A 27,274-nucleotide genomic window follows, 5' to 3' on the forward strand; every position below is an offset into this window, starting at 1 on the left:
TGCTGGCACAATCACTAAACTGGTTCTCTCTTCAATTTCCAAAATAATGTCAGCACTGCAAGGGATTGCAAAACCTCTGCCTTTCTTTTAGCAGGGCTCACAACACACACCAGCTCCTATCTACAACCCACTGCATGTTAAACTTATTTTTTACTTTAAAACAATCTGTTAAAATTTACAAAATTTTCTCTCTCTTTGAAAAGGGCTACCTAAAGAGTTAAAAAAAAAAAAAAGTACAATCCAGAACAAGTATCTTTTATAGTCTTCACAGGTAAAACATTTTCATGCTCAGTTGGCACTCTGAGTGCTTCTCTCCACAATGAAAAGAAGACTGAAGTCCATCATTTCCCCATTTTTGTCTTTGGCAGAGCTACTACAAACAAAACTAGATCAGAATTATTTTTCATTACACATAAATCACAGATGTGAAACCTCAAGTCAAGTGTTGCAGTGGCAACCTCCCAGGCACTCAAAAAAATGACTACTTGTCACACATGAATACATGGAAGATGCAAACAACAGCACATAAGATGGAAGTTTGATCACAACGGCATAAAAATAGAATTAATAGGAAACACTTCCTTGATGGTTTAGATTAGCCCTCACCTAGCATGGTATGACAGAAAAGGTAACATCCCTGCAGAACAAAGTCATGGTGGAGCACCCTGAGTCACTCTGTGGGGCAAAAAAAAGCCAACGGCTTTGTTGTAAATCTCTGAAGGCAGCAGTTGTCTATTCAGCAGAGAATCTTCAATTATTTAAGCATAAATCATGTTTTCATATTCACGTGACCTCAGCTTAATCTCAGAGGGGAAAAAAAATTACTGACAAATTAATTTGAGTCAGGCGTCAGCCTAATATCATATAGGCAAAGACAGATGCATTAGAAATTCACTATCAGTACACAGAACTTTATGAGATTAAGAAAATCCTGAAGTACTAAACATTCACAAAAAAGTCTATAAACCCATTCAGCAGAAAGCTTTTGTGTGAGGCAGCCCGATCCCACACGGGATCTCCCATCTGAGACAGCAAATATTACTACAATGTAATAATAACGAATTTTGGCTTGATAATAAAGAATAAACTCATTCAGGAAGGAGACCAAGAAATTACTGATGTTATCTGACCCACTGCCTGTTCGAGGATGAAGTATTAAAGATACATGTATCACTAACTATTTCATGCCATATATGGCATTAAAAAAAAAATAAATTCCTCTGCTCTTCCAACAGAATGATCATTCAAAGCCTCTTGTCATGCAGAAAAAGACTTCAACTCTCAGTCAATTTAACAGGATTGAAACCATCGACTACAACTCCTCTCCATCCATCTTAAGAAAGTCTTAACACCATATCATCAAACCAAGCTGGCTGGACATAGGAAGATGCTCCCAAAGGAAGCAAGTTACCCCACCTGTGCTTACCTCACAGAAAATACCAAGTAGTTACACACATTTGAGAAGGGTCTGATCCTGCTTGCCCAGAAAGCTGCAGTCATTGATGGACCTACTGACAGTGTGCCAAAACTGGTCAAGTAACAGAAGGTCTGGATGGAACAGTTTTGAAGGTCTGCTTAATATCTAGTGAGAAGTAGAAAAAACTGAGATGCTTTCATGCAGGACCAGATGATCTAAGCACAGGAGTGAGCTACTCTGGTGGCATCTGCTAGCACATCAAAGCTAGAGAATCCAAACCTCCTGCCCAGTAAGAGCTGATCTTCACACTTTTTAATGGAAGATTTGCCAAGGGCAAAATTTAGGCAATGGCTCAAAGTACTGCCAAAACATTAACACATTCAGAGACATCCAAAGGAGTTCTTTCTCCCACCAAAGTCCACTAGTACCAAGACAAAACACTTACAAACAAACAATATTCTGTAATTGACATTAAAATACTTTATTGGCTAGATAGAATGTGTAGTATGGATAGAAATATACTGAAATACAAAGTCCTCCAGAGTCATCATGTAGAAAAACCACAATCCATACTTCTACATCTTATTTATATACATCATCAAATGTATTCAAGAGCATAAGGTCATATTTGCAATTTTTCTTCTCTTGAAAGCGCATCTAGTGTAGTCCAAGGCCTTTTTGTTTCTTCAATAGAAAATTGCACAGCTACCCTATTTCCTCATTTGGCCCGAAATCTGATGAAATTTCACGTACTCTTCTCTCCCTTGCTAGATCCTTTCAAGCTTGACTTCTGCCTCTTTTTCTCCCTTTGCCCCAGTATGCGATAGATTTTTTTCTTAGCCTCCTTTTGCCTCTTGAATTTCTGTTCATCCTCCTTCTGCTTAACTTTGAGATATTCTTTAAGCTGTTCCCGATGTTTTATTTTGGCTTTCTTTATCTTGTAATTATTCACTGTACTTAAAGCACTGAGTAGGGCTGATATCTAAAACAGAAAATAGAGAATCAATATACAAACAATGTGGTTTTGGTGAACAAGAAACACTTTAACCTCAGCAGAAAGCCATATAATGAATTAGAGATTAAGGCAAGTTCCTAATTATTTCTGCACCTGTTAACCAATTTCTAAAATGGTTTAATTATTTATCTTGTTAGGAAGTTAATCAAAGGTTTAATTTTTTTGAACTCTGATTTTTGTTAGATACTATTTAAAAGGCTATGCCTAATTGCTACTACAGAACACTTAAACTGCAGTTTGGATATTCTTGCCTTTGCAAGCACTCTGTAATTCTCAATTTCTGAAGCAGAGTATTTGCTTCAAGGTCTGTCTGTGTTAATAATGCATAGCAATGACAAGTCAAATAAAAGACCACAGCTGCCAATTTAAGTCACCCATAATGTGAGAGCAGTACACCCAACTGAATTATCTTGCAAGTGCTGTGACAAGGACAAAAGTTATATTTAGGCTTCAGGTGACCCAGTAGTTTAAAAAAATCAACACCGTCCACTCAGCAACAGTTCCATGCACATACTGCGTGCCAAACAGGCACAAAACAAATTGCAGGTGATAATTTTTCACTAGGAGCATATATGTCTCCGGCACTAGCAGTAAATTCAAGTGCTGAAACAACAGTCAGAAATGGTCTAAGCAACACGTTTACTCTTCGGGAGTCCTCGTTTGAGAATAAGTGATAATTACCTTCTTTTCATGAGGCTCCCTGATAACAGCTGGTCTCCACTGGTCTTTTGGAGTCTTGCCTTTCTTCTCAAGATTCTTAGGCTTGTTCTTAAAAGGCAGTGCCTTCTGCAGTGCTTTAGGAATGTGGAGCTTATTGAAATGCCTTTTCTCCCTCACAATAGGCTAAAAAATGGATATAGAACAGACAAGATTCATGATCTTAAAAAGCTTTTGTTTTCCATCTTCCAGGGGAAAAACCCCAAACCACCACAAACCAAAAAAAACCCAAACACCCAAACCCCCACCCCCTCAAAAAAGAACCCCCAAAAACATTCTGTGATGTCCTTGCACTGAACCGTGAATCTGTTCACCCCAATTCTACTGCTCTCAGTTTGCACAGGTCTGAGACAGAGAGCAAATTTGACTGTGATCACTGGTTTAAAAACAAACAAACAAACAAAAAACAACACAACAACCTATCAAATATACCTTATAGAGAGAATCTTTGTTTTGTTTCAGTTTGATGCCTCGCTCATGCCTCAGCTGGCCTGTTGTCTTCATTCCACTCCAACTATCTTTCTCACCTGCTGGCTTCAGCAAGGATGTTACAGGGTTATAAAATGTTGGGATAGAAACAGGATACCAAGTCCTCACAAAGACAATATCTGAAAGAAAAGGAAATGTTGCTTGGCTCTGTAACACCACAGTTCATCACATCCATTTTCTAAGCAAGGATTGCCTGAATAAAATAGATAACTAGCATCTAAACCATGCGTTCTAGCATCTAGACCACATGTTTGGTATACATACCAAGTCTCTTCGACATTAGGCAAAAGCAACGTAACTATTTGTACACTTGGATTTTGCAAAACTCCATAAAGTCATAAATAGTACATATTCCTGAAGAGCAGTCAGCTGAGAATACCACCCTATTCATTATTCATATTCATCTAAAGAACTAGCAAGAGTTCATACGTGTATCTGTGCCTCTACTATTACTGACAAAAACAATTTGCTTTTCCTCTGCCTATTTCTATAAAGTAACTAACTTGCTTTTATTTTGCACTATCCATAATTTCAATGGGTTCAAGAAAACAGAGGTCATATAAACCCAAATAAGCACAAACTCATGTTCTCAACATCACAGTGACACTCAGTAAACATAGGAGACCGCTTACCCCTACCCTCTGCATAATTTCCCCAAAAGGTTAGGGAAAACAGTTAACTAAAGTTACAATGCCACTCGGGATTTCTCAGAAAAATGTCCTTCTAGCACTTACACCACTAAATACAATTCATCTTCATGTTCAAGAAGAAAAGCATACCATGCTGTGTAAAACACTTTTGAACACTCTGAGAAATACATCTCCAAGACAAACCTTTTCATCTGCATACTATACGACTTCTGAGTATAACAAAGAAATCCAACATAAAATGTACTTTTTTAAAATTTCATTCTGCATCTCACCAGATAGTTCATGCTCTTTGAATTCACATCTCAATTATCAGATCCCAGAGATCTTGAAACACAGCTTTTCAATCTGTGAAGCAGGATGAAAGTTGTGCAATAACTTACATGGAAAGTGAAACTTACCACTCATCAGCAACTTGTCTTCAAATGTTGCTCTGAAAGCACCTACTGGAGTTCGGAGGGCCTTTTTGATCTGTCCTCGGATACCACTCACAGTACGAATTGCTGCACCTTCAAATTTAGCCACTTCCAACTGAGAGTTAAACATTCCCTGAAAGTGTGAATTACCCACCATCATTCAAGATTCTAAGTCTCTCTGTGACCTATGAAGGCCACAAAAACATAAGTAATTCCCACAAGCATATCACATAAAGAAATAGGAAGAACATAACATTGTCTTTATACTAAGAGTGCTGATCATACCATAAACCTACTGAGATGACTTTAAGGTAAGCTACTAAAAGTAATCTAATGTCATATACCACAGGCAAGACTTCTTAGCATTAAATATATACATTTACAATTCTAAAACAGAACATATTTAAGAGAATCTGTCCAGTTCTCTTTTAAAGTCATTTGCTGGAACACAGCATACCTTAAAAGCAAGTAAGCTGCCTTAAGTTGCTAGCTCTAAGACTACTACAGTATAGCTCTTCAAAGTTTGTGCTTCTTTCGTAAGTCACAAGGAAGTCAGGAAAAATTCTGTGTAGGCTTATTAGTGTGAATACTCGAGTGCCTCACTGTTGGGAGCAACTGTTTAGTTGCTTACTGCCCCAAATGCAGAATAACCCAAGCTCTTCCTGAGCCTAGAAGCTTAACTAAGGACAACTGGAAGGTCAATGAAAATTCATTTCTGCAACACTTCCTGCCCCAAACACTTTTGTAACTGTAATTGTGAAGTCCTAAGCACTGATAGAAGTCATCTTTGATCCCAGAGCTGAAATTCAGTGGGATCAAACCGCCTGAATGACACCAGGGACAGGTTCACAGTCTCCAGAGGTGTCTGCAACTGTGGGAAACTAATCAGTGGGTTCAATGAAGGAAGGGGACAGGACAAAAAAAAAAAAAAAAACAAAAAAAAAACAAACCACCACACACTGAACGTGAGCCAGGACACTGTTCCAGAATTTTTCTCTGGTTAACACGAATTCTTATTTATTGGCTAATGATCAGTACCTTTAGAGACCACACTGAAGACAGCTCAAAAAAAACCAAGCAGCTACTGAGATCCAGAACAGTATGCAACAACCACAGGGAACTTCTGCCTTGTGAAAGACAGATGGAGCCCCAGGTTGCATTCCTTCCTAACATTGGTTACATGTGGTTTTACAGTATACATACCTACCTTAATAAAAGAAGTGTTCTTAAAAATTTTGAATGGAAAACCGGTTAGCTTTAATTTCTTTACAATAGTTATCGATTTATCTAAATCAAGCACAACTCCCGTCGCAGCAATCCGGAAATCAGGCTGAAAAAGACAGATGAAAGACACTACTGAATGTATATTTAACAGTCAGTGAAGAAACCACTTCACTGATAAAATTTCACTCTTTTTTAGAGTTTGAGTTCAGAATTTATAACCTTTACAGGAGTACAGCAGCATGACAAATGCAAATTGACTTTGTACAGACTAGTTGAGGTGCTGCTGACATAACATTCCTACCACTCACTAATGAGATTTTCAGAACTGCCATTCTAATTACCTTGGAAGCAATCTAAGAGTCCTTGTTACCTACCTGTGTTCTCTTTATGAAACAGAATCTTACTCAGACAGAAAGTCTCTAAGGAGAAGTGCTTTCTGCACTGCTGTAAGTCACTATATTATGCTAGGGACGCATGATGAAAATAGCCTTTTAATACATATAAAAAAATGATTGTGGAATAGGACCTAAACAAGGCATATTTTAGGAAGGAGATAATAATCACCACTCTGATCACTATCGTGCTCATTACAATGCCATGCAAAGCTTTCGTAAATATGTTGTATGTAAACATAAATCTACCTTTGGGTAATGCATATGCAACAAAGATCATATTTGATAAATACTGCTTTAGCACTATTTAAATTAATTCAGATACCTATAAATATTCTAACAAGATGAGGAGAAATCACACTAAGAGCAAACTTTTAACAGGAACATCAGTATCCCATCCTGCAAAAAGGTTTTAAAAGTTACCTAAATACTTAGTACCTGAAAATCAAGTAGGTATAAATCCTTCCACAGAAAATAATAAAGCAGTATTTGTCACTTTCAGTGTAGCTAGCAGATGAAAATTGAAAAAAACCAAACCAAACTTCACAAAAGAGACAACAATCCCAAAACCCCCCAAAACCAAACCTCCACCCAGTTTCCTATCTCATCACAAGACACCTTTCAAAAGCTTGAGTCCACTACTTTCTCAGATCCTACATCACTGCTTTACCATATGTAAACCTTCCCCAAATCTATATTTTATCCAAAGACCCATGGAAAGCAGTAATCAACATTTTGCAATAACAAACTTACCGTTGTGCCACTGACAGACTGAACTGCCAAAAATCCTGTCCCCTGAGGAGTGATAGGCCCTGCAAGGAAATTAAATTTAAAAAAATTATGAAAAGTTTTACTAGGAAACATCTAGCCTCTATTTAAAGAGAGAAAGCTTAGAAATACATGCCAAATATTCTCAATGAATAAAACCAAAGAAAAGTTTAAAGCATTCAACCCATTACTTACATATATAGCCCCACAGAAGTTAAAGGAATGGTTAACAAGAAGTTACTCATGTACAGAAGCGTTTGCAGGGCTGGGCCCATAATGTGTGCAAGTGTGTCTCTGCACACAGCCAACAAATCAGGTTCCTCTTTGATATGATACAACCTAGTAGAATGCTTAGAATTTCCTTAAAAGCCAAATAAATCATGAATAATAGGCAATTGCCTATTTTCCCATACTACTTGGTGTTATTTTATATTACACGGAGAACACAACTTTTTAAAGACTTCTCATTCCAACAGCTACTGGCTGTATTTCCTGATACATCCTGTAAAGCTTGAGAATTTTAAAATGATTAAGTGATACAGGACACTAACTCCAGAACACCCTCACCCCAAAAAGTTGCTCCACAATGCATATGTTGTGGTGTGTACTTCAGAAGCCTATGACGCCCATTGTGATCTTCAATGTAGAACATGGGGATAGTCTGAAATCGCCTCCACCCTAATGAGAGGATTAAAGGATCACGTGTCTTAAGTATCTTCTTATACCATCGGTGCTTCTTCAGGCGCAACTAATTAGAAGAAAAGATGAACAATGCTATTACAGGATAATAACATCAATTCTGAAATTCAAGCCTTAATTGTCAGGAATGATTGAAAGCAACTTCCATCTACACTAGAATGTTTTATTCAGTAAGCTTTATATCTTCAAACATTCTCATTAACACTAGGTTGACTGGAAAGATAAAGCTAATCAGTATTTCGCTCAGTTTGAAGTCCTGTTCGTATGCATACAAGCAAATATTGTATTAAAAAAATACTTATATATATATATATATATGCGCTAGTAACTTCTCTATAGCCACTCGTCCATTGACCATGAACCTCAGAGTGCAATTTCGGTTTGCAATTTAGCAATCACAATCAGACCTTAGTCCCAAGACATGTCTGCAGATGAACATTCAACAACAGTAACAACTTCTTCCAGTTATCCAATTAAGCCTGTAAAAATCCAGTGTCTGCTACTGTAGAGTTAATTGTATCAAAAGCAAATCCCTTATTCAAGAGACAAAAGACAAAGGTTTCTCTCTGTGTTTACAGTATCTTTAGTAGACAGAAAATAAATAGTAACTCCAGACACTCTGAAGCATACCTGTACCGATATAAAGTGCACTCACAGCTTTGGCGACATACCTGTACATATCCGACATTTCCTTCGCTGTTGCCTAAACCACCCAGGATAACAGGATAATGAGGGTCAAAATTCAAGACAAATTCACATGGGACATTCTCAACCTCTATTCGAACATACATCCCAGGCCGGAAGCCCTCATACTGCACTCTGGTCTCATCATCTTGATCTTCAAATTCTGCTCGATTAAGCTATGTGACAAAGAGGAAGTCACCATGTGTTTTACAAAATTCAAGCATTAACAACTTGTTCATGAGGTGCCAGTTCTATTTAAAACATGCTAACATTATCTTTTGCAGAAGATCTGACAGGTTTTGTGACTTTTTATTCAGAGCAAGATCTCTGCCACCATGAATTCCTTCCAATTTGAAATCCCAAGTGGGCCTGTTAGTCTACTTGAAAGACAGTACCCAAGAGAAGCAAATGACCGAATGACTTCTGGTATACCTTTCATTACAAGTGACTTCGGATTTTAAAGATACAACTGTCAAAAGTACATTTTTGATTTAGGAGCCCAAGTACCTTTTAAAGTTAATGTCCTGATCTTTAAGGTGCCCCTTTATGACGGCTCCTATCTTACTCAGCAGCTTAAAAATATTTCTGTGCATCCTGTCACTGTGTATCTTCAAAAGGGTCTTTTAAAGCTCTTCTGTACCATATGAATGCAGATATTGTGTAAATATTTAAAATATCCTTGGGAATAACAGAAGCCTCACCCTCCTGTTCTAGCTCCTGATGTTCAGCTACCTATAAGACACCATGTTTAAGCAAACTAATTATTAATTTAACTTGTCAAGGTATTGAGATATGGCACAAATCCTCTGGTCCAAGTGTATTTTTGTAGAAGCTTTTACACATCCCCAGTCTGAGATCCTTGCCCTTCCATTCTGCATTAGGAGTATTGCTAATATATATTTCTGTAACAGACCTCAAGTGAAACAGTTGTAAATTGTCTTCTCTTCTTTTACTGGAATGTCCTTTCCACTTTAAGTGCTCTTAGTAAGTACATCAGCATACCAGAGCTCTTATGATCACTTATGACAGAGGCTAATGCAAGAAGGTAACGATTAATTTAATGACTATTCAGGGCAAGATTTTGTCAGAAGAGAAGACAGTGAAGTTATCAGCAATGTAAGGCAATGCTCTTCCAAGTCAGCCAAAGAAAGAAGCTACTTTTAAGCTTACAAGATTTTATCTAAAAAACCAAGGCCTGGAGCAAAATCAACACCTCCAATTCTACACATAGTTACCCTGAGGACTCCTACCACATCTACAGAGCGATGGTCCTCAATTATTTTTTCCTCAAAATAACTTGACAGTTTGATGAAAAAGACTGCCACACAGAACTTACTTATCCATTAACATTGCAAAAATCACACTAAAAATAACACCAGAAAAATATTTGACACAAATTAGTATGAGAAGGGTTTTCACTTTCCTACACATAAAAGGATGCCTTCCCTGCCCACCCCCCACCCTGCCCCTACCTGGAGGGGAACCTTCTCTCTCACGTTTTGGTTTGTTGGTTGGGTTTTTTTCAGACCTGTCATGCTCATTCTACCACTAAGGGACAAATGGATAACTGTTAAAAACTTGGAAGTAGATGAAGTTTAGATGACACATCCTGACTTATTCCATGATTTAGAATATGGTTAACTACTTAAGTCAATTTAAGTTAAGCTTTCAGTTGTTTGGCTTGTTTTTCTTTCCAGCTAACGGAATAAAAAATTTCAACCATAAAAAAAAAAAAACAAAAAACAACAAAACCCAACAACAACAAATCACAAGCATGTATTTCTTTCTGTGTACTTTCTGAAGTAGCTCCTGAATGTCATGCATGTCTCCAGGAAAAAGCCTTCGGGCAAACTCTGTGGGATATTTTGAAGATGTAGAGCCAGATAAATTGCCAAGTTAACAGCTTGTACCTGTGCCTGTTTATGCATTTCTTCTTTAATATCATCAAAGTACGTATCATCCCCTTCATCATACTCTGCATCAAACATTTCTTTCAGTTTCCGTTTCTTGTCCATGCGCTCCTTTTTTTTTTCTTCCTCCTCGGGTTCTGGTTTGGACATTTTTCCATCTTCCTCCTCTTCTTCACTTCCAGACTAATCAACAGTAAGTTATCAAACATGTAAAACGTTTCACTGAAAACAACCCATTCTGATTAACAGTTTACTATATATTACTAAGTTGTATTTTGTCATAATACAAATGAGACACTTTGAAAATATTTCAATCTTAGACAGAAATTAGTAAGTTATTCATACAAGAAGATGTGACTTCAGCAATGGCCAAAACATTTCATGATCTCATCATATCCCTTTTCACTGAGAAAACTTCTTGACTTAACATTTACTTTATTGTCAGGGAACAGACCCTAGAACTGACCTATCTGTTATTCTACAGCTAAAAGAAGCACACATAATAAAAGAGGAAAAAAAGTAATTGTTGATAGCACGGAGTAATACTATGCTGGAAGGCAGCACTCTTTAGAGGCCAGAGCAGAGGAGGTTTGTTCACAGACCATTTGAAAACTGCCAAAATGATGCCATTGCCCTCAATTTTATAATGAAATGCAAAGCCATCAAGTTGTTCATTCTGAAAAAAAATTGATTTTTCAATCTGTATTGTCACAGACAACTACATCTCTGTTCTTGGAAGATATCCAAGCCACAGCATAAAATCGCTTCCACCAGCCTCTTTTATGCAGATATGAGGAATGACTAGGAAACTGTGTCAGCTTCCACGATTTGTTGTGTTTAAACAGAGCTCTATAATCTTCTGCATCAGATAAAATGACATAGTACAAACAGTTATGATCACATTTGGTTTTAAAATACTTCTCCCATACCTCCAGATCCTCCAGCTCTTGATTAAGCCTGACACCTACTGTTAAATAAGTGAGGTGATTTCTCCTACATAATTAACTTTAAACAATTCAGTTTGAGACTAAGAACATGCCATTCTAGGTATTTATAGGTTCCAAAGTCTGTAATACATACATCTTTTCTTCCTTGTTCCCATTGATTTCTTTCCTATTGATTCATGAAAACAAATTTATTACATAGGATGCCTATCACTTGATCAGGAACTTATATACATATATGTTGCTAAAGAACATAAAAATACAGGTCAGACCTCATCTCCTTCAGCAGCATGCTTTCCTTTGTGCACAACACCGGTTTCAAGATCTTCAAAATCTCCATACAGTTCTTCTGCAACAATAAGCACCCAAGATATGACAAGTTAACCACTCTGTTACACTGCAGTTAACCACTGTTGTATTGTTCCATACAATTTCTCATATTTTCAGTATTGTGTATTTCTCAGTACTGCTTTGTAGATTAGTTGCAGTCCAAATATTTTTTCTTCCCATCAACAGTTTTGTAAGTCTGTTCTGCCCTCTCTATAGTTTCAGCTGAAAATTCTCAGCTGAACTCCAGTGACGACTCCTTTTTCCTTTCAATACCTTTAACTTAATGATTTCAAAGATGTAAATAAAGTTTAGATCATTCCAAAGGACCACACAGCACATTTGTTAGCAATCTAATGACACAAGACACCAGCCAAGCAACTGAGCTCCTATCTTTAATTTAAAAAAATAAACTTAATAAAAAATTAAATATAGTAGACAAATTTTAAGTTAAAACCAAATGCTTATAGAAGCCTGTCAAACCACAATAATTTTGCATATAAGGTACAGGCATATTATTAAAATTTTCTGAATATTTCCTAATTAAAAAACAAAAACACCACCTTCAAAACATCTGAAGATAGATATCACTTCTCAGCCAAATGTGAATGACCAGTTTATTAAAGAAGAATTTCTGCTTATTTCTACCAAGAGTATCCAAAAGAATAAACCATACATAGATGATGAATAGCTAAACTTGGATACATAACTCAAAAGTTGGCATGGCCATGTGATGACTAAGGAATCCAATTCCTAATTAAAATTATATACCCTATTTTTCAGAGAATAAAACTCCAGAATGTGCTACTTGCCTACTGTTTGCAGAAAGTTTTACAGCAATGTTTTATTATATCAGTATCTGTATAATACTTTACGTAATAGTTTGAAAAAATTTGCAAGTATATCACTAATGCAAAACATTCTACATCTGTAACTCCAAAACTGTACCTCTCTTAAAAATCTTGTATGCATTAATCATTTTTAGAAGTCTTACACATACCATCTTCCTCCAACAGCTTTGCTGCATCTTTATCATCTTCCCACTTTCCAGTAACAAAGCAGTCTCGAATACTGCTCATAACCTGCAAAATAATAGTGTCATTGCCTTGTACAGTTACATCTTGTCATCAACAGAAACAGTCTCTAATATATTCCCCACTCCTCCATCATCTCAGGGATCATCTGATGTTCTCACGCGCAGCTCTACATCAAGCCATCATTACCGGAAGCATACAATGCCTCAGCAAAAGCAGGAATGTGAAACCAACTCAACTCTTACTCAAAGGTCTTTACACTAAAGGTCTCTACCCAGATCATATTTTCACTCAGGATTCCTCTGCTTTTTACTTTTCAGTAAATAAATAGCAAACTGTGATCTACCAAATAGTCACGAGCACCAAGCATTAAATTGACTTATTCTAACTTTCCATCCCTGTAGGAACAGACCTTGGAATCTGTTAGCTAGTAAATACTTCTAACAACAGCAAGTAGCAGAAGATACTCTAGCTACTGGCTGTAGCTCCCATAGGTCTGTTTCAATGACAACTCAGTGGTACTTTATGAGACACAGCCAGGATATAACCAGTATAGGATATGCAGAAACAATTATCCAATGGTGTTACCTCTTCTAAATCCCAATCTTGCGGCTTTTCTATCAGAAATTTGGAGCAGTCAAGAGCATTAGCGTTCTGTTTGGATGCTTTGTCTGGACGGCTGACACGAAACAAACCCCCAAGTTCATCACTGGCATCCTCATTCTCATGGTCCTCATCCTCGACAGCTAAATGAAACGTACAAGCTGCAATTATTTACCCCACAGTACATGGATTACATTCATTAATAACCTCTCTTCTGCCTCATGTTTCACAACACCTGCAGTAGTTTGAGGAAAAAAAAAAGATGCAAACTAAAAACTAAAAATAGTTTTAAAGATAAAAGAGTGAAGAAAAAGGTATACTGATCCAGTGTAAGAGTTAAATTAATACCCTCACACGGACAAAATAAGGTAAGCGGCAACCACAGAGATACTAAACACTGTGACCATAGTGAACTTCAGTTGTACAGTTGGTTCCATATGGAAAGATGTAATTCATTTCACAAATTCCACACAGTGCAAATTTCTTTGAACAACCTGAAATCTGGTTCTATTTGCATAACTGGAATAATCTGAAAAAATAATGCCCAATAAGTAAACACAGGATGTTCATTCAATATCATAAGTAGAAACAATACCAAAACAATCTGTGAATAGAAATGACATTAAGCTAATCTGTAAATCAAGCTAATCTCAAATCAATACCAGACTTGAGAATCTGTCAGCAAATCTTCCTGCTCCTGCACCGTGGAAGGTTTACAGAAGCCAAATTCTCATTGTGTTCTACAGACGTTCTGCATGATGAGGTTTATACATTCAGACAACTACTGGAAAAGTTAACTAAAAAGGACAAGTTACATAAACAGCACTTTTCCATTTAAGCCAGGTAGCCTTTTCTTCTTGACAAACACCCTTATTACAGCCATGATAATACTAAGTCACACCTAAGAGAATATTCCATTCTTAGTCACTGTGAGACAGATATTCCTGAAAACAGCCAAAAAACAACATCCCTTTATGAAACACATCAATTACCATAATGGATTTGCCTAATACCTACCAGATAATTATACAAATGACCAAACTTGAAATGTCTGGAGAGAAATAGTTGTACAAGAAAACATGAGTAACAACCTAGTAGTCTGGAAAATAAGCTCAAAATGCTTTTTATTGAAAAAGTCAAAATTGTCTACTATTAGTGAAAATTAGTACCAGCAACTAAAAAAGTCAATTATCTCTCCTCAAGCCTCCCACCAAAACACAGTGCTCAAAGATTCAGACTTGCAAACTTGGTAACAGCTAAAAAGCTACCATATATTACGACAGTACAAGTTTCCCAACAGATTTGTACCTGTTCCATATATGAGTTTACGAAGATTAGGAGTTGAACGCTGCTGTCTTAGAAATGCCTGAGCTGCCTTCTGTTTAAGGTCCTCTTTCCACTTAAGTGCACCTGAAAAGGGAAAAAAATTTGCATTCTACCTTCAAGAAAGAAGAAGAATAAGGAGCTACAAAATTTAAATACAATCATGACAACAGGCTTAAGAAGCGTAGACACAACCCACAGTTTCTTCTTTTCATAGAATCATAGAATCATTTAGGTTGGAAAAGACCTTTAAGACCATCAAGTCCAACTGTCAACCATGCCCACTAAACCAATATACTATAACCATACTCCGTAACTATAATTATACTCCATATATACACAGAAACATAAATTGCGGCTAACAAGTTATATCACTGTTTTGGTTTTTTTTCTGATGAGTCCTAATTTTAGGACAAAATTTTAAGATATTATTATTAGCAATAGTAACAGATCTGATTATTTTCATGATGATACATGTCTTCTTCACAGACTCACAGAATGGTTGAGGTTGGAAGGGACTTCTGGAGGTCATCTTGTCCAGCCCCACTGCTCAAGCACGGTCATCTATAGCAGGTTGCCCAGCACCATGTTCAGACAGCTTTTGAAAATCTCCAAGGATGGAGATTCCACAACTTCTCTGGGCAACCTGTTCCAGTGCTGACTGAGTAGTTAACACATTTTAGTAATGTTCCCCCAAGAATGTTTTATTCTTTCTAAATGTAATAGAGCATCATAATTTGTTTTACACACATAGCCATAAAGTTAGAGAAACATATGCAGTATCAATGAAGTTTACAAAATGAATCACCTCTATTTCAGAGGAAGGAAACCCAAGACCTGTATACTATATTGCAAATCAAAGTCTTAATAGCAGATAATGCCTGGTTTCCCAGCTTGAAGTTTGCCACTTAACAACTATATATACATTGGAGGGGAAAAATTATATAATATTTACTAATTACTACATCCTTTAACAATGAACCCAATTAAAAATGGACAGTAAAAATTTTTAACATATATCGTTTACCTGTCGTGTCAGCAGAAAAATCTATTTTTTCTTCATACTCCTCTTCCTCTCTCAGTAGATTCTCCACATCATCATCCACAGCTTCTAGAGCTTTAAGTTTAGTCTGTCTAATACTATCAGCTTTCTTTGGAGTGTGCTGACATCCCTTCCTATTTGACTCTTCAGCTTCTGATTCATCATGTGATCCTTCTTCATCATCACTCTCATCAAGGGAAGAGTTTTCAGCCTCAGATTCTGATGCCTCTTCTGCTGTGCAGTTTCCAGAATCTGTAGTGAGCACTGCTTTTCTTTTCAGAGCGTGATCTGAGATTTGTGATCTCATTTCTGTATTTTCACTATTTATTTCATACTGCTTAGGTTCAGCTACTCTTTTGCTTGCAGCCTCAAATTCACTATCTGAGCTTTCATTTTCATGAGTCCTTTGATCATCCTCATTCTCCTCCTCCTCATCATCATCTTGCTCCATCTCGTTCTCTTCAGGGGCAGTTTTTCCTTCTCCTTCAGAACTCATCTCAAGATCGTCATCACTGTCTGCAAATGCTGGCAGTTCATTCACAGCTTCTTCTTTAGACACCTCTGTTTTCAGACGTTTGGCTCTCCTAACAGCCATCTCTTCCCATAACAGCTCTCTGTCACTTTCTTCCTCAGCATCATCATCATCATCGCCATCACTTCCATCCTCAGACATTGCCGCTGCTTCTTCTTCATCATCATCTTCCTCATCGCTTCCTGCATCATCATTTTCTTTCTCCTCTTCTTCAAATAATGCCTTCCGACGTACTCTTCCAGTCATCAAATCAATCCGTCTCTCTTCTCTTGGCATCACAAACCTGGTTTCCCAAAGATCACATTTTGGGGTAAGATGATAAAGTACAAGGAAATTTTAATGAAACAATGAAGCTTCATGTCAATATTTAAAAATACTTTTTTTTTTTTTTTTTAAAAACAGACTGAGGTTATGGAGAACGTTAAAAAGGCAATGGAGTTCTTTAAGTACAGAACATGTCTTAATTCAAGAATATACTCTATGTTATAGCCATAAATAATTTCAAGAAATTTCTTCATTTTCCACAGAATGAAAATAGGTTATACAATGAATTCTACTGAAGATTATAACTGCCATTCTCCAAAACTCTGACGAAAAACAGAGGTATGTTACTTACGGCTGTAACAGCAAGGAATTCATGGAAGGCAGGGCTATACTGCTTGCAAAACTTTTCTAATATCACTTATTCCTATCTCAAAATACACATGGCATATGAGTAGTCTCAGAAAAGGAAAAATTAGGCAATAAGCCATTCGACTAACGGTGCTCTGTTGAGAATTCTTCCTGAATTAGAGCCTGAAATTAGAGATTCATTCATGCTCAAACACTGCTCAGCATTCAAAACTTACTCTTGTCCTACATCTTCTGAACCTAAGGGTCTAGAGTCCATGAAGAGAGAGACCTTGCTTGACGCCATCTTAACATCAATGGCTGAATGTGTGGAGATGAGGCTCTGAACTAGTTCATGATTTGGTCTCACTTCCTCCTGGAAAGCCAAGATTTTTTTACTTTTCAGTTAAAATGAATAAACAAATGTCTAGTGAACAGCTAACAGAGTCATTAATCTGCCTAGAATAGTAGAAATATGCATATGCAAGAAAAAACTCCAAAGCATCTTAAATAAACATTTTCTCAGAATAGCAAGGTCTCCCTTCCCCTCTTCACATTTGAAGAATGCATACAATATTAAACCAAGAAAAATTAAAGAGGGCCTCCTTCACAGTATACAACCACTACAGTAAATATCAGCAAGCACACATTATCGTAGATCCAAACATATTTAACATGTAGCACAATACAGGGGAAAAGAGCTGGATTCAATGTTTGCATGCAAATGTTTTCCACCTCTCCCTTTGACCAGTCAAATCCCGTAAGTGTTCTCCCACAAAGACCCTGCCCTGCAAAATAAGAGTGATAATATCCCAGTATCAGGAGTTTTTATAAATCTTAATACAATGCTTGGAAAGTTAATGAAACTAACTTTAGGTACTTACTATTAACTGATCCTCCAAATGTTTTGCACAATATTTTACACAGAGATAATAAAAATATCCCTCCTCTGAAATCACCAGAGGAAAAAAAAGTTACCCACTACAAATGTATAAGAATTGATTATTTTAAAGAAGCTTATTTTTAAACACTTATTTTGGCTCTAAGGATAAAAACTACATTTTGCAAGAGAATTCAAGTCACCAACAGCATTTCCTTACCTCTTCTTTTTCGTGAGCATGGCTTCCACCAAGGTCAATATAAACAGCATCTTTATCATATACAATGCCCCCAACTCCTGAAAGGGGGGCATAGACTAGCTTCTCTTTCTCATTTAAAGAACGCTTCTTCTGCTGTTCAGGTAGAGCACAGGGATCTGGTAGGAAACTCACATCACTCACAGTAAAGTCTCCTACACCTGGGGTGACAGACAAAGGAAGTAACAAGGTTTTCACAAAGTTTTGATTCTGAAATCTGTACAATTCACCATGACGAGATTTAAAAAAAAAAAGGCAAAAAAAAACCCAAGACACTCTAGCATTCAGCAATTCATCAACAGTGAGCTCCATATCGAACATCCAATTCTTGTGCCTTACCACTGAACTTAGAGAAGTATTCTTAAGTTCACCAGAATACTGCAAAGCTTTGGGTTTGTTTGCTTGTTTTTAAGTGAGAAAACTAGAAACTCACTTTTCTGAGTAGGTCTGTAAGTTTATTATTAAAATATTTCCCAATTTAAGCTTTTAAATCATTCACTTAAAATATTAAATTTATTCAATGAGCAGAGAAATTTTACATAAGAATTTACAAAACTGCACAATTAAAAGCAAAACTATTTACAAGGATTTCTTTTTACAAAAACATGTATTATGAAAATTAATTTCCAAAAGCATAACATGGATTTATAAAGGTGAAAAATCTAGTTTACAATGTACAGTTTAAAGATACAAATCATTCCACAATAAAAACAGCAACAGCTATGTTGTTATTCACAGACCAGTATAAAAACAGTTTTAAGAACCCGATAAACTACCTGGCATATGAATTTGACTTTTGTTTTTTAGGTGTGCTCCTCTCAAGTATCCATAAAGTGATATCTTCCTGTCACATTTGGGATTGATTCGAACATCTTCCGGGTTTGTCAACTCTTCCATTCTATCCAACATTCAAAAAAAAGTTAGAGTATCCAGCAGTCCTAATAGTAACTTTTGAAAAAAGGTAATTTAAAAAAACAGAATTGCAGCATCACTGCTGCCACTGCATGCTCTGCAGACTCTAATAATTAAAATAGAATGATCATAAGAAAAAAAAAATCCATGGAAAAAAGAGCTTTCAAAAATATTTTAAAATTGTATTTTAAAACTTGTATAATCACGTTCAACAATATATTTCCAGAAGACTTACTGACATTTCAGTAAACATGTACTGCTTTCTTAGCACAATTACTGCTTATACGCTTCCCACACATAACCCTCTGCAAATCAATTTTGCCATTAGAGGGAAAACAGCTGAAAGCCACATTCCCTGCAGCCACACACCACCTTCTTTTCCCTATTAACAGCAGTGAGCAACACAAAGACTACCACAGGAAAGAGGAGAGGGAAAGAATGGCTGTTTTCAGGCAGATGAGGGAGGAACTCCTTCCAGAGCTCCTTTCTACACTGCACAAGGGAGGCAAAACAAACACACAGCCAAGGAAGAGGACGGGACACGCTTTCTGCCTGCAGATCAGCTTAAAAGTGACCCCACAACCAAAATAACTGTACAGTTATAGCAACCTAAAACAATGTTACTGAAAGACTATGGAGTGGTTTTTCCTCATTTTCCCTTTCATTGCTTTCTGTATTTTGCAGGATTTAGCATGATGCTTATGTACTTCTCTGACAATTTTTTCTAAAGAATTAGAACTTTGAGAGAGACTTGTTCTAGGCACCTTGGATTCTTGTGGGAGTTCAGTCACAACTGTAAGCATTCTGACAATAAAATATGAAAGGCGAGGTAATTTCTCAGGTAGCCATAGCCACCATCAAGATTACACTCAAGTTTCAAAGAGACTGTGAATCAAATGCTATACATGAAGATGAAGCAGAGGGATGTTCCAGGGAACTCTGATGACTAATTCACCAGCTGTTGTTAAATTGCTGGAATACTGTTTCTTTTCCATAGAAATTAAATATAATCATCAACAAGCAGGATTATTTTAATCTTTTTTTTTCCTGTGTTTCAAAAGTATTTACAATATATCAAAGGCCTAACTACAGGATCCCATGCAAGTGAAAACTGAATGGCTAAAGTTATTGGCACAAACCTGAAAAGTATGGTTTCATTTCCCTAAAGCCATCTAGATAACACTCAATACCCAATCACACATAGAGCTGACTGGCTCTAATATTACAGTCTTTTTTAAAGAGCAAGGTGCCATCTACACTGAGAATGAAGAACAGAGAGAAAAGCACACACCTGTCCACGAGAACATACGGATGAGATGTTTGCCAAGTAAGAGGTCGGAATTTCATAACTGAGATAAAACGCCCCAAGTTGTGAACTTCCTGCTTTTGATATTCTCCATGAACCATCCCAGACAGATAAAACAGCTTAGCACCCTAAAGACATTAAAAAGACATAAAAACATTAAACATCAATTTAATATCTACAAAACTAAAAGAGGTAATGCAATTCTAATTTGTAAACCATAATCAGAAATTGCAGGTTACAACCGCTTCCAAAAGATCATACTAACTAGTTTACTTCAATATGAAAATTGCCCCCTTTTTACTAGTATCACATTTAGTAGCGAGTCACATAGTCACACTGGGACAGAGAATAATTACACAAATAGTTTAGCAAATAGAAGAAAGATTTCATAATTTGCCCATTTATAGTATTATTTAAAAGATGTGAGAACATAATAGAACACAGAAATATTGCCCCATTTTTAATTTAGCTTCCATAATGCAAAATACATGGAAAAATGAATGTTGAATGTCATACCGGATACACTTCAGTCCAGAATCTGTGCTTTAACTTCTTTTTGGTCTTCTTTAATTGTTTGTTGTTCTTGAACGTATCTAGGTGGGTAAGAACTCCCATAATTTTGGGAAAGCCATGTACCTGACAAATGTTCAGGAATTCAAATGTTTCCATCTCAAATCCAAAGCTGGCATCAATAAGCATTAGAACCTGAAAACACAACATCAGCATTTCACTATAACAATACCATGGTGCCCACATGAACCAGTTTCGAAGACCACACCTTTAAACTCATAAGCTTCTTGGGAACCAAAGTCTTGCAAAAAGTTTTGTTCTTTATTTTCATATAACCTGAAAATCAACTTTGGCTTTTTAATTAAAAGTATGGATCTTAGCTGCTTTAGAAATTAGTGTGGCTTATGAAATCAAATCTCTTCTTCCAGTCAGTCAAATCTCCTTTATATACATTTGATTTGCTCGTTGTGTTCAAGAAAACTATAGAATAATAAGGCTGCTCTATGAATGCAGTAACATACAGTATCATAATAAGTTCTGAAGAGGTGTTTACTTGGAAAATTTAAAATATGCAAAATAGAGTATCTTTCAATATTTGCAGGAATGTCTGAAAATAATAATAATATTTTTATATCTGTATCTTGGATGCACTAATGCCTCTAAGGCCACATCTTTTGGAAAAATGAGACAAACTTAATTCACACATAGCAATTACTGTTGCACATCACTAAAACACACTGACACGGGAAAAGAGCACCCAACAGTCACACAAAAATGGAAGCAAAGTTGTATTAGGGCCTCGGCAATGTAGAACTTAAAACACATGGGAACTGATGACAGAGATCTGCGAGCGATTATGTAATCTCAGGCTCCTAATAATAAAACCAAATAGATTCTCAGCATCACCATGTGCATGCAAAGTCTCAAACATCTGTCACATCTACTAACAAAAAATTTTGTATTTTTTAATACATCTCCCTTCCTCAAGTAGAAAACATGTATCTGGACTAGTGCACACATACATTTAGATATTTAGATACTTAATATTTAGATAAGGATCCCAAACCCTAATCAGCTATAATACACTCCAAATCCACATGTAAAGTAAATTCTAAATAGACAAATGGATCATGCATTAGGTCCCCAAGATCAGTTGACATAATCCACTAAACCAAAAGTTACAAGTAAATTACAACAGTAACCACACTCCACTGAAATCAATCGTATTACCACACAGCTGTCTTCAAAGACAGAGACAGAGTGCATCAAATAAAACCAACTAGTAAATTAATACATATTTCTACTTTATACATTAGTTGAAAACTTCTTGACTAAAAACCATTTTCAGATTTTTGACCAAATCCCTTAATGAAAAGTTACTTTATCACCTTGGCTGGTTATCAGATCTTCCACTAAGTTTACCAGTTGCATTAGCAATGAAGTTCAGTTGCATTTCCCTTCTTCCACATCCTCCCCACTACCATATACACACACTTTATTCCCCACCACCTCCGGGATAAGGAAAGTCCTAGGGGTTGTTCCAGAATATTAGGTCTATTGTTGAGCTTAGTCCTGTTCTCTCTGAAACCAAAGACAGTATTGCCTTTGATAGCAATGGGTAGAGAAATCAGACATTGGCACGGTCCAGTCAAAAGTAGTATTTTCAATATAAATTATAGTAGAAATCACATGCCGTTGTTAACTTACCAAATCAGCAACTTTAGCCAGGTCAATCATTGTGTTAATGTCACATCCACATTCAATAATAGTTAGCCTGCGTTTTTTACCTGAAAACAGAATTAAGAATCAAAAACTGAAACAGAGGGAGCAAACTTATTAGTCCACTGTTTTCTTTTCAGGTCACATTCCTGAAGTTCCTGAAGAGTATCTGGGACTCAAATTCTTGTCTAACACACAGATTGTCCAACTTGCACCATTGTAGAAATACCTGTTTTCAAATGTTCATAATTCCACTAAATTTTAACTTTTTGGTTTAAAATTATCAGGTTGAGTACACGTTTTCAAAAGAGTTGTTCAGTCTTTTCCAAAAACAATGCTAATTGCTAATAGGAAAACAAAGTGGTTTGTTTTGGTTTTTTTCACTTTGGAAAAAAAAAAAGTCTCTGCTGCTTTTCTCTTTAATGCCCCAGAGTTAATACTATGGATTTTATTTTACCATATATTCTAGTTCTTTTGACATTATTAGGAAAAATACACTCCATTCTAGCCTTTAAAAAAAAGGCTAGACTTACATATCAAAAAATTTCTTAACATGCATCCAATGAGAAAAAAGTACCCACTGTTAACTTGGCTTGATTAATTTGAGTTAGCTAACTGAATTTTAGACAACAGGAATAAAAAACTTTAAACAACTATAGACAACAGGTATCATGTTCTTTTTCTTCAGGTTATCAATTGCAAAATTCAACCTTTGTGTCCCAGTAGACCAATCAGGAAACCCAATTTAACACATGAATTTTCCTTGCCATTTCTACTTTCCCGTTGTCCTGGTTTCAGCTGGGATAGAGTTAATTGTCTTCCTAGTAGCTGGTACAGTGCCATGGTTTGAGTTCAGTATCCAAAGAATGTTGATAACACACTGATGTTTTCAGTTGTTGCTAAGTAGTGTTTAGTCTCAAGTCAAGGATTTTTCAGTTTCTGATGCCCAGCCAGCGAGAAAGCTGGAGGGGCACAAGAAGTTGGCACAGGACACAGCCAAGGCAGCTGACCCAAACTGGCCAACGGTGTATTCCATACCATGGGATGTCACATCCAGTATAGGAACTGGAGGGAGTGGGGGCGGGGAATCGCCACTCGGGGACTAGCTGGGTGTTGATCGGTGGGTGGTGAGCAATTGCACTGCGCCTCATTTGTATATTCCAGTCCTTTTATTACTGCTGTTGTCATTTTATTAGTGTTATCATTATCACTATTAGTTTCTTCATTTCTGTTCTATTAAACCATTCTTATCTCAACCCATGAGTTTTACTTCTTTTCCCGATTTTCTCCCCCATCCCACTGGATGGGGGGGAGTGAGTGAGCGGCTGCATGGTGGTTAGTTGCTGGCTGGGGTTAAACCACGACACCCGTATTTGTCAATTATTCCTTGCAAAAAAAGGAGATTTATTAAAGTCTCTGAAGAGTCTAACTGCACCAAACATGCCTGCGTCCAGGCAAGATCTCCCTTACAAATTGGTTCCTTGAGCTGCTGTGGGCTGTACTCCCCCTTCACCGTAACGATCCCCCCAGTAATATTCAGGGAAAAGTATGAAGGGAACAGAGTAAGACAAGTGAAAACTGGGAATAAAAGCTTAACAAAAAGGAAAAAGGAACTGACCAGGTGGTGAAGTGGAGAAACATAACTGGAAATGGCTAGGCAAACTAATTCTTTGCTTAAGAAAGGGGCACAAAGACGGGATTATAGACAGGCAACCTGAAAGAATGGGAAATGTGTGCAGAGGTTAGGATGCAGCCAGAGGAAAACAGTTCAAAAGGGAAAACAGAACCCAGTGGAAAAGGAAAACTTGGGAGAAGACTGGGGGGATAGAAGAAAAAAGGGAAAAAGAAAGGGGAAAAAAACAACCAACCAACCACAAACCACCAAAACACCCAGAATTGGGATCCCAGCAGGGTGGAAAACAAGTCTAGAGGAACAATTCCCCCAGATGCCTAAATCCCACTATTCTTTCACTGTTAATAAGTATGCCTGATAACACATCCAAATGATTTCTTCAAAATGGCCAAAAATTATGAGAACATGAACACGTCCTGGCTCTAAAAGCAAGACAAATGAGGAGTGTAAAATAAGCATTTCCATTTCTCATATCTTTGTTCTCACCTGAGACAATTGTAACAGGACCCCGGATTTCAACCAGTTTTTGCCTTGTGAAGTTCTTAATGAGACACTTTATTAAGGTGCTCTTCCCAACCTTAGGAGGGCCGACTACAACCACCACCACAGGAGGCGGCTCCAACGGAGTACGGTCAACCACAGGAATGTGATGTTTTTTAGTCTTCAAGTCCTGAGTTCTGAGAGACATTTGTAATAAATAAATACAAGAACTTAAAAACCAGTAACATTTATTCCTTGAAAGTCTTCAGTATTTGCAAAAGCTTGGACACAAAGGCTCACCAAGAGCCCAGATACTAATATGTGTGTGGAACTCCCACCAAGTCTAAGGAGCTATACACTTTTCTTCCATTAGGACTAACACAGCTGTACCACATAACACAGACGCAGAAAGCATCGCCCTCCTGACACACGGATAAACTACAACACCAGCTGCTGAATGATGAAAGCTACGCGAGCACACCAGTGAAAATGACAGTACGTACATTTCTATGCAGAGCAACAAAGAAACCGCAGCCAACACCTATCCATCCAGCCAACCTCGCACGCTCTATAACCAATTCCCATTTCTTACCTATGGAAAGTCCTGGCCATCCGCACAGCAGACTGGACCGTAAAGGCTTTGGGGTTTCTCTTCCGCGCATTCTCCTCGTCTCCTATCCCTAGGTCATTGAGATAACGTTTCCTTTTCTTCTCTGCCTTGGGCCCGCTATGCTTTGCGCGGTGCTTCTTCTTCTCTTTTTCCTCCATCTTACTCTTTCAGCAATTGTTTACAGCCAATATGACGCAGATTGCCTCTGCGCGATACAGCGCACAGCCGGCACTGGAAGAAAAGGCAGTTAGCGCGTATGCACGCAGCGTACCTGCGGGAGAACAGCAGCCCGCTGCAAACGCTGCTCGACCGCCTCGGCCAGACCAGCCGATTCTCGCCCCGCCCGGAGGCACACCAGAGGCGCCGAAGCCCGCCCAGGGTACAGCGGTGCTGCCGGCAGCCCCCAGGCCCTGCGCTACGGCCACCGCGCTACCGCCGCCGCGGCCGCGGGGCTCGGCCCGGCCCGGCCTCCGCGCCCGGCGGGACGCGGGTCCCCGGGCCGGCCGGCAGCCCGCCCCCGGCGCCGCGGGCCCCTCACACGCAGCGGCCGGCCGGGCCGGGCCGGACACGCTACTTCACTCCGGGCGAAGCCGGCTTCCGACGCCACCGCGGCAGGGAGCTGCCGGCGCGCCGCGGGCCGGCCCCACGGCCCTGAGGAGGGGTAGGGGGAGAGGGTCCTCCCGCGGGGCGGCTCCCCACGGGACGGGGCCGCCGCCGCCGCCACCACCTACCTGTCCTGCCCTGTCCCGTCCCGTCCCGCCGCGCCGCCCGGGTCCGCGTGGGTCCGCACCGGCCGTGCCGCTGTAGCGACCCCCCGGAAACAGCGGCTGCGCCCGGAGTTCCGGGAGAAGCGGCCGCGGCGGAGCCCTATCGCCGGCACACACGACGGCAGCCCGGCGGGGCCGGCCCGTGACTGCGCCTGCCTTGTGCGTACATACCTTTCCCGCAAGTGCTGCGAAGGTCGGCGGCAGCAGTGCGGCGGTGCCGGCCCCACAGCAGCGGGGGCTGAGGCGGCGTGTGGCCGCTGGCGGCCCCTCGGGGGTTCCCGCCTGCTGCCGCGCAGCCGTTGGGGCTGTCCCCAGCACGGACAGGCTGCTGTGGCCCCAGAAATCAACGGGGGAAAGATCGCTTTTGAAAAAAGAAGTCTCTACCGAGGACTATGGGAGGGCAAACAAGTCAGAGGGTAAAAACCTGTGAAGGGCTTTCCAGCGCTGTGGACTGGGGCGAAATGTACTTAGGTGGGGGCTTCTCGCAGATACCAAGTCCGCCACCCCATAAGGACGTGACTAGGCATGCAGGAGTCGAGGTACTCCAGGTGAGAACTGAGCAGTTGTTTATCTGTGCCTACGCCTTAAGGCAAGTCCTCCTGAAGTTATTTACAAGCACAGTCCCCGCTTAATTAAGCGAAGAGCCCTCTTCCCCGGGGTAGTTTGCCTTATGCCAAGAAACAGCGAGGAGCAGGGCTGCTAAAGAGGTGTCCAGGTCATGAACTGCTGTCTCTGTGATGCTGGCCAGATCCTGCCTCCCAGGCGGGCGGCTTCCAGCGCAGACTCGCAGCTGCAGGGGCCGTGGCTGTCACTCTGGTCCTGCTGCTGGAGGAGGTGGCTGAGAAGAAAGGAATGGGCTTTGCAGGCTTCAACAAAATGAGAACTCAAGACTCCTAGCAGTGGGGTAGGCCCAGGCTGACTGTAAACCACAGTGGTAAATTTGGGTCCTCGCTATTCTCTCTTTGACAAGTTACGTGGAAGAAAATACAGTTTTCAACATTCAACACGCAAAATCCTCCTTTCTTTTATAAATAGGGGCGTTTTTACAGGCAGTAGAAGAGTAGTCCAATACTGAACAGGCTTGGTTCCTGCTCCACCTTTTCCACAGCATCACCTACTCGTATGACAGCAAAGATGCTTTTGGCATGCAAGTCCAGGGGAATCTACTAATACCATCATTGTGAAAGTACCTCCGACATGTTGAATAAGCATGTAATTTGTGTTCTGGCATTCTCCACCTTGTAGCAAGGAGTGAAAGTTCACAGAAACATCACAAGAGAGCATTGCATCCAACTGCTCTGCACAGAATTTTCTTATTTCTGAAATACACGCTAGGTAGGTCTGTTAAAAGCAACTTTTAACAAAATAAAGAAAACCAGTAACTTACAGAAAAGCTCTACCCTGAGCAG

At 38.8% G+C, this 27,274-nt stretch overlaps 1 protein-coding gene across 1 annotated transcript; it reads right to left on the reverse strand.

Moving 5' to 3' along the window:
* Window positions 1-1,874: 1,874 nt before the first annotated feature.
* On the reverse strand, window positions 1,875-25,901 carry BMS1 (BMS1 ribosome biogenesis factor). The gene is made up of 23 exons (XM_075025625.1): window positions 25,830-25,901; window positions 25,081-25,329; window positions 24,495-24,685; window positions 22,364-22,443; window positions 20,663-20,851; window positions 20,132-20,274; window positions 18,705-18,826; window positions 17,893-18,089; window positions 17,032-17,168; window positions 15,637-16,466; window positions 14,595-14,696; window positions 13,272-13,429; window positions 12,650-12,731; window positions 11,595-11,671; window positions 10,379-10,561; window positions 8,456-8,644; window positions 7,653-7,833; window positions 7,071-7,129; window positions 5,909-6,031; window positions 4,687-4,834; window positions 3,582-3,757; window positions 3,114-3,275; window positions 1,875-2,399 (listed from the first exon to the last, which is right to left on the reverse strand). The coding sequence occupies exons 2-23, from the start codon at window positions 25,254-25,256 to the stop codon at window positions 2,163-2,165; spliced, it is 3,942 nt and encodes a 1,313-aa protein (XP_074881726.1). The 5' UTR covers window positions 25,257-25,329; window positions 25,830-25,901; the 3' UTR covers window positions 1,875-2,162.
* Window positions 25,902-27,274: the final 1,373 nt, after the last annotated feature.

The sequence above is a fragment of the Buteo buteo genome, chromosome 4 (assembly GCF_964188355.1).
Source record: "Buteo buteo chromosome 4, bButBut1.hap1.1, whole genome shotgun sequence".
In the NCBI taxonomy this organism is placed as follows: domain Eukaryota; kingdom Metazoa; phylum Chordata; class Aves; order Accipitriformes; family Accipitridae; genus Buteo; species Buteo buteo.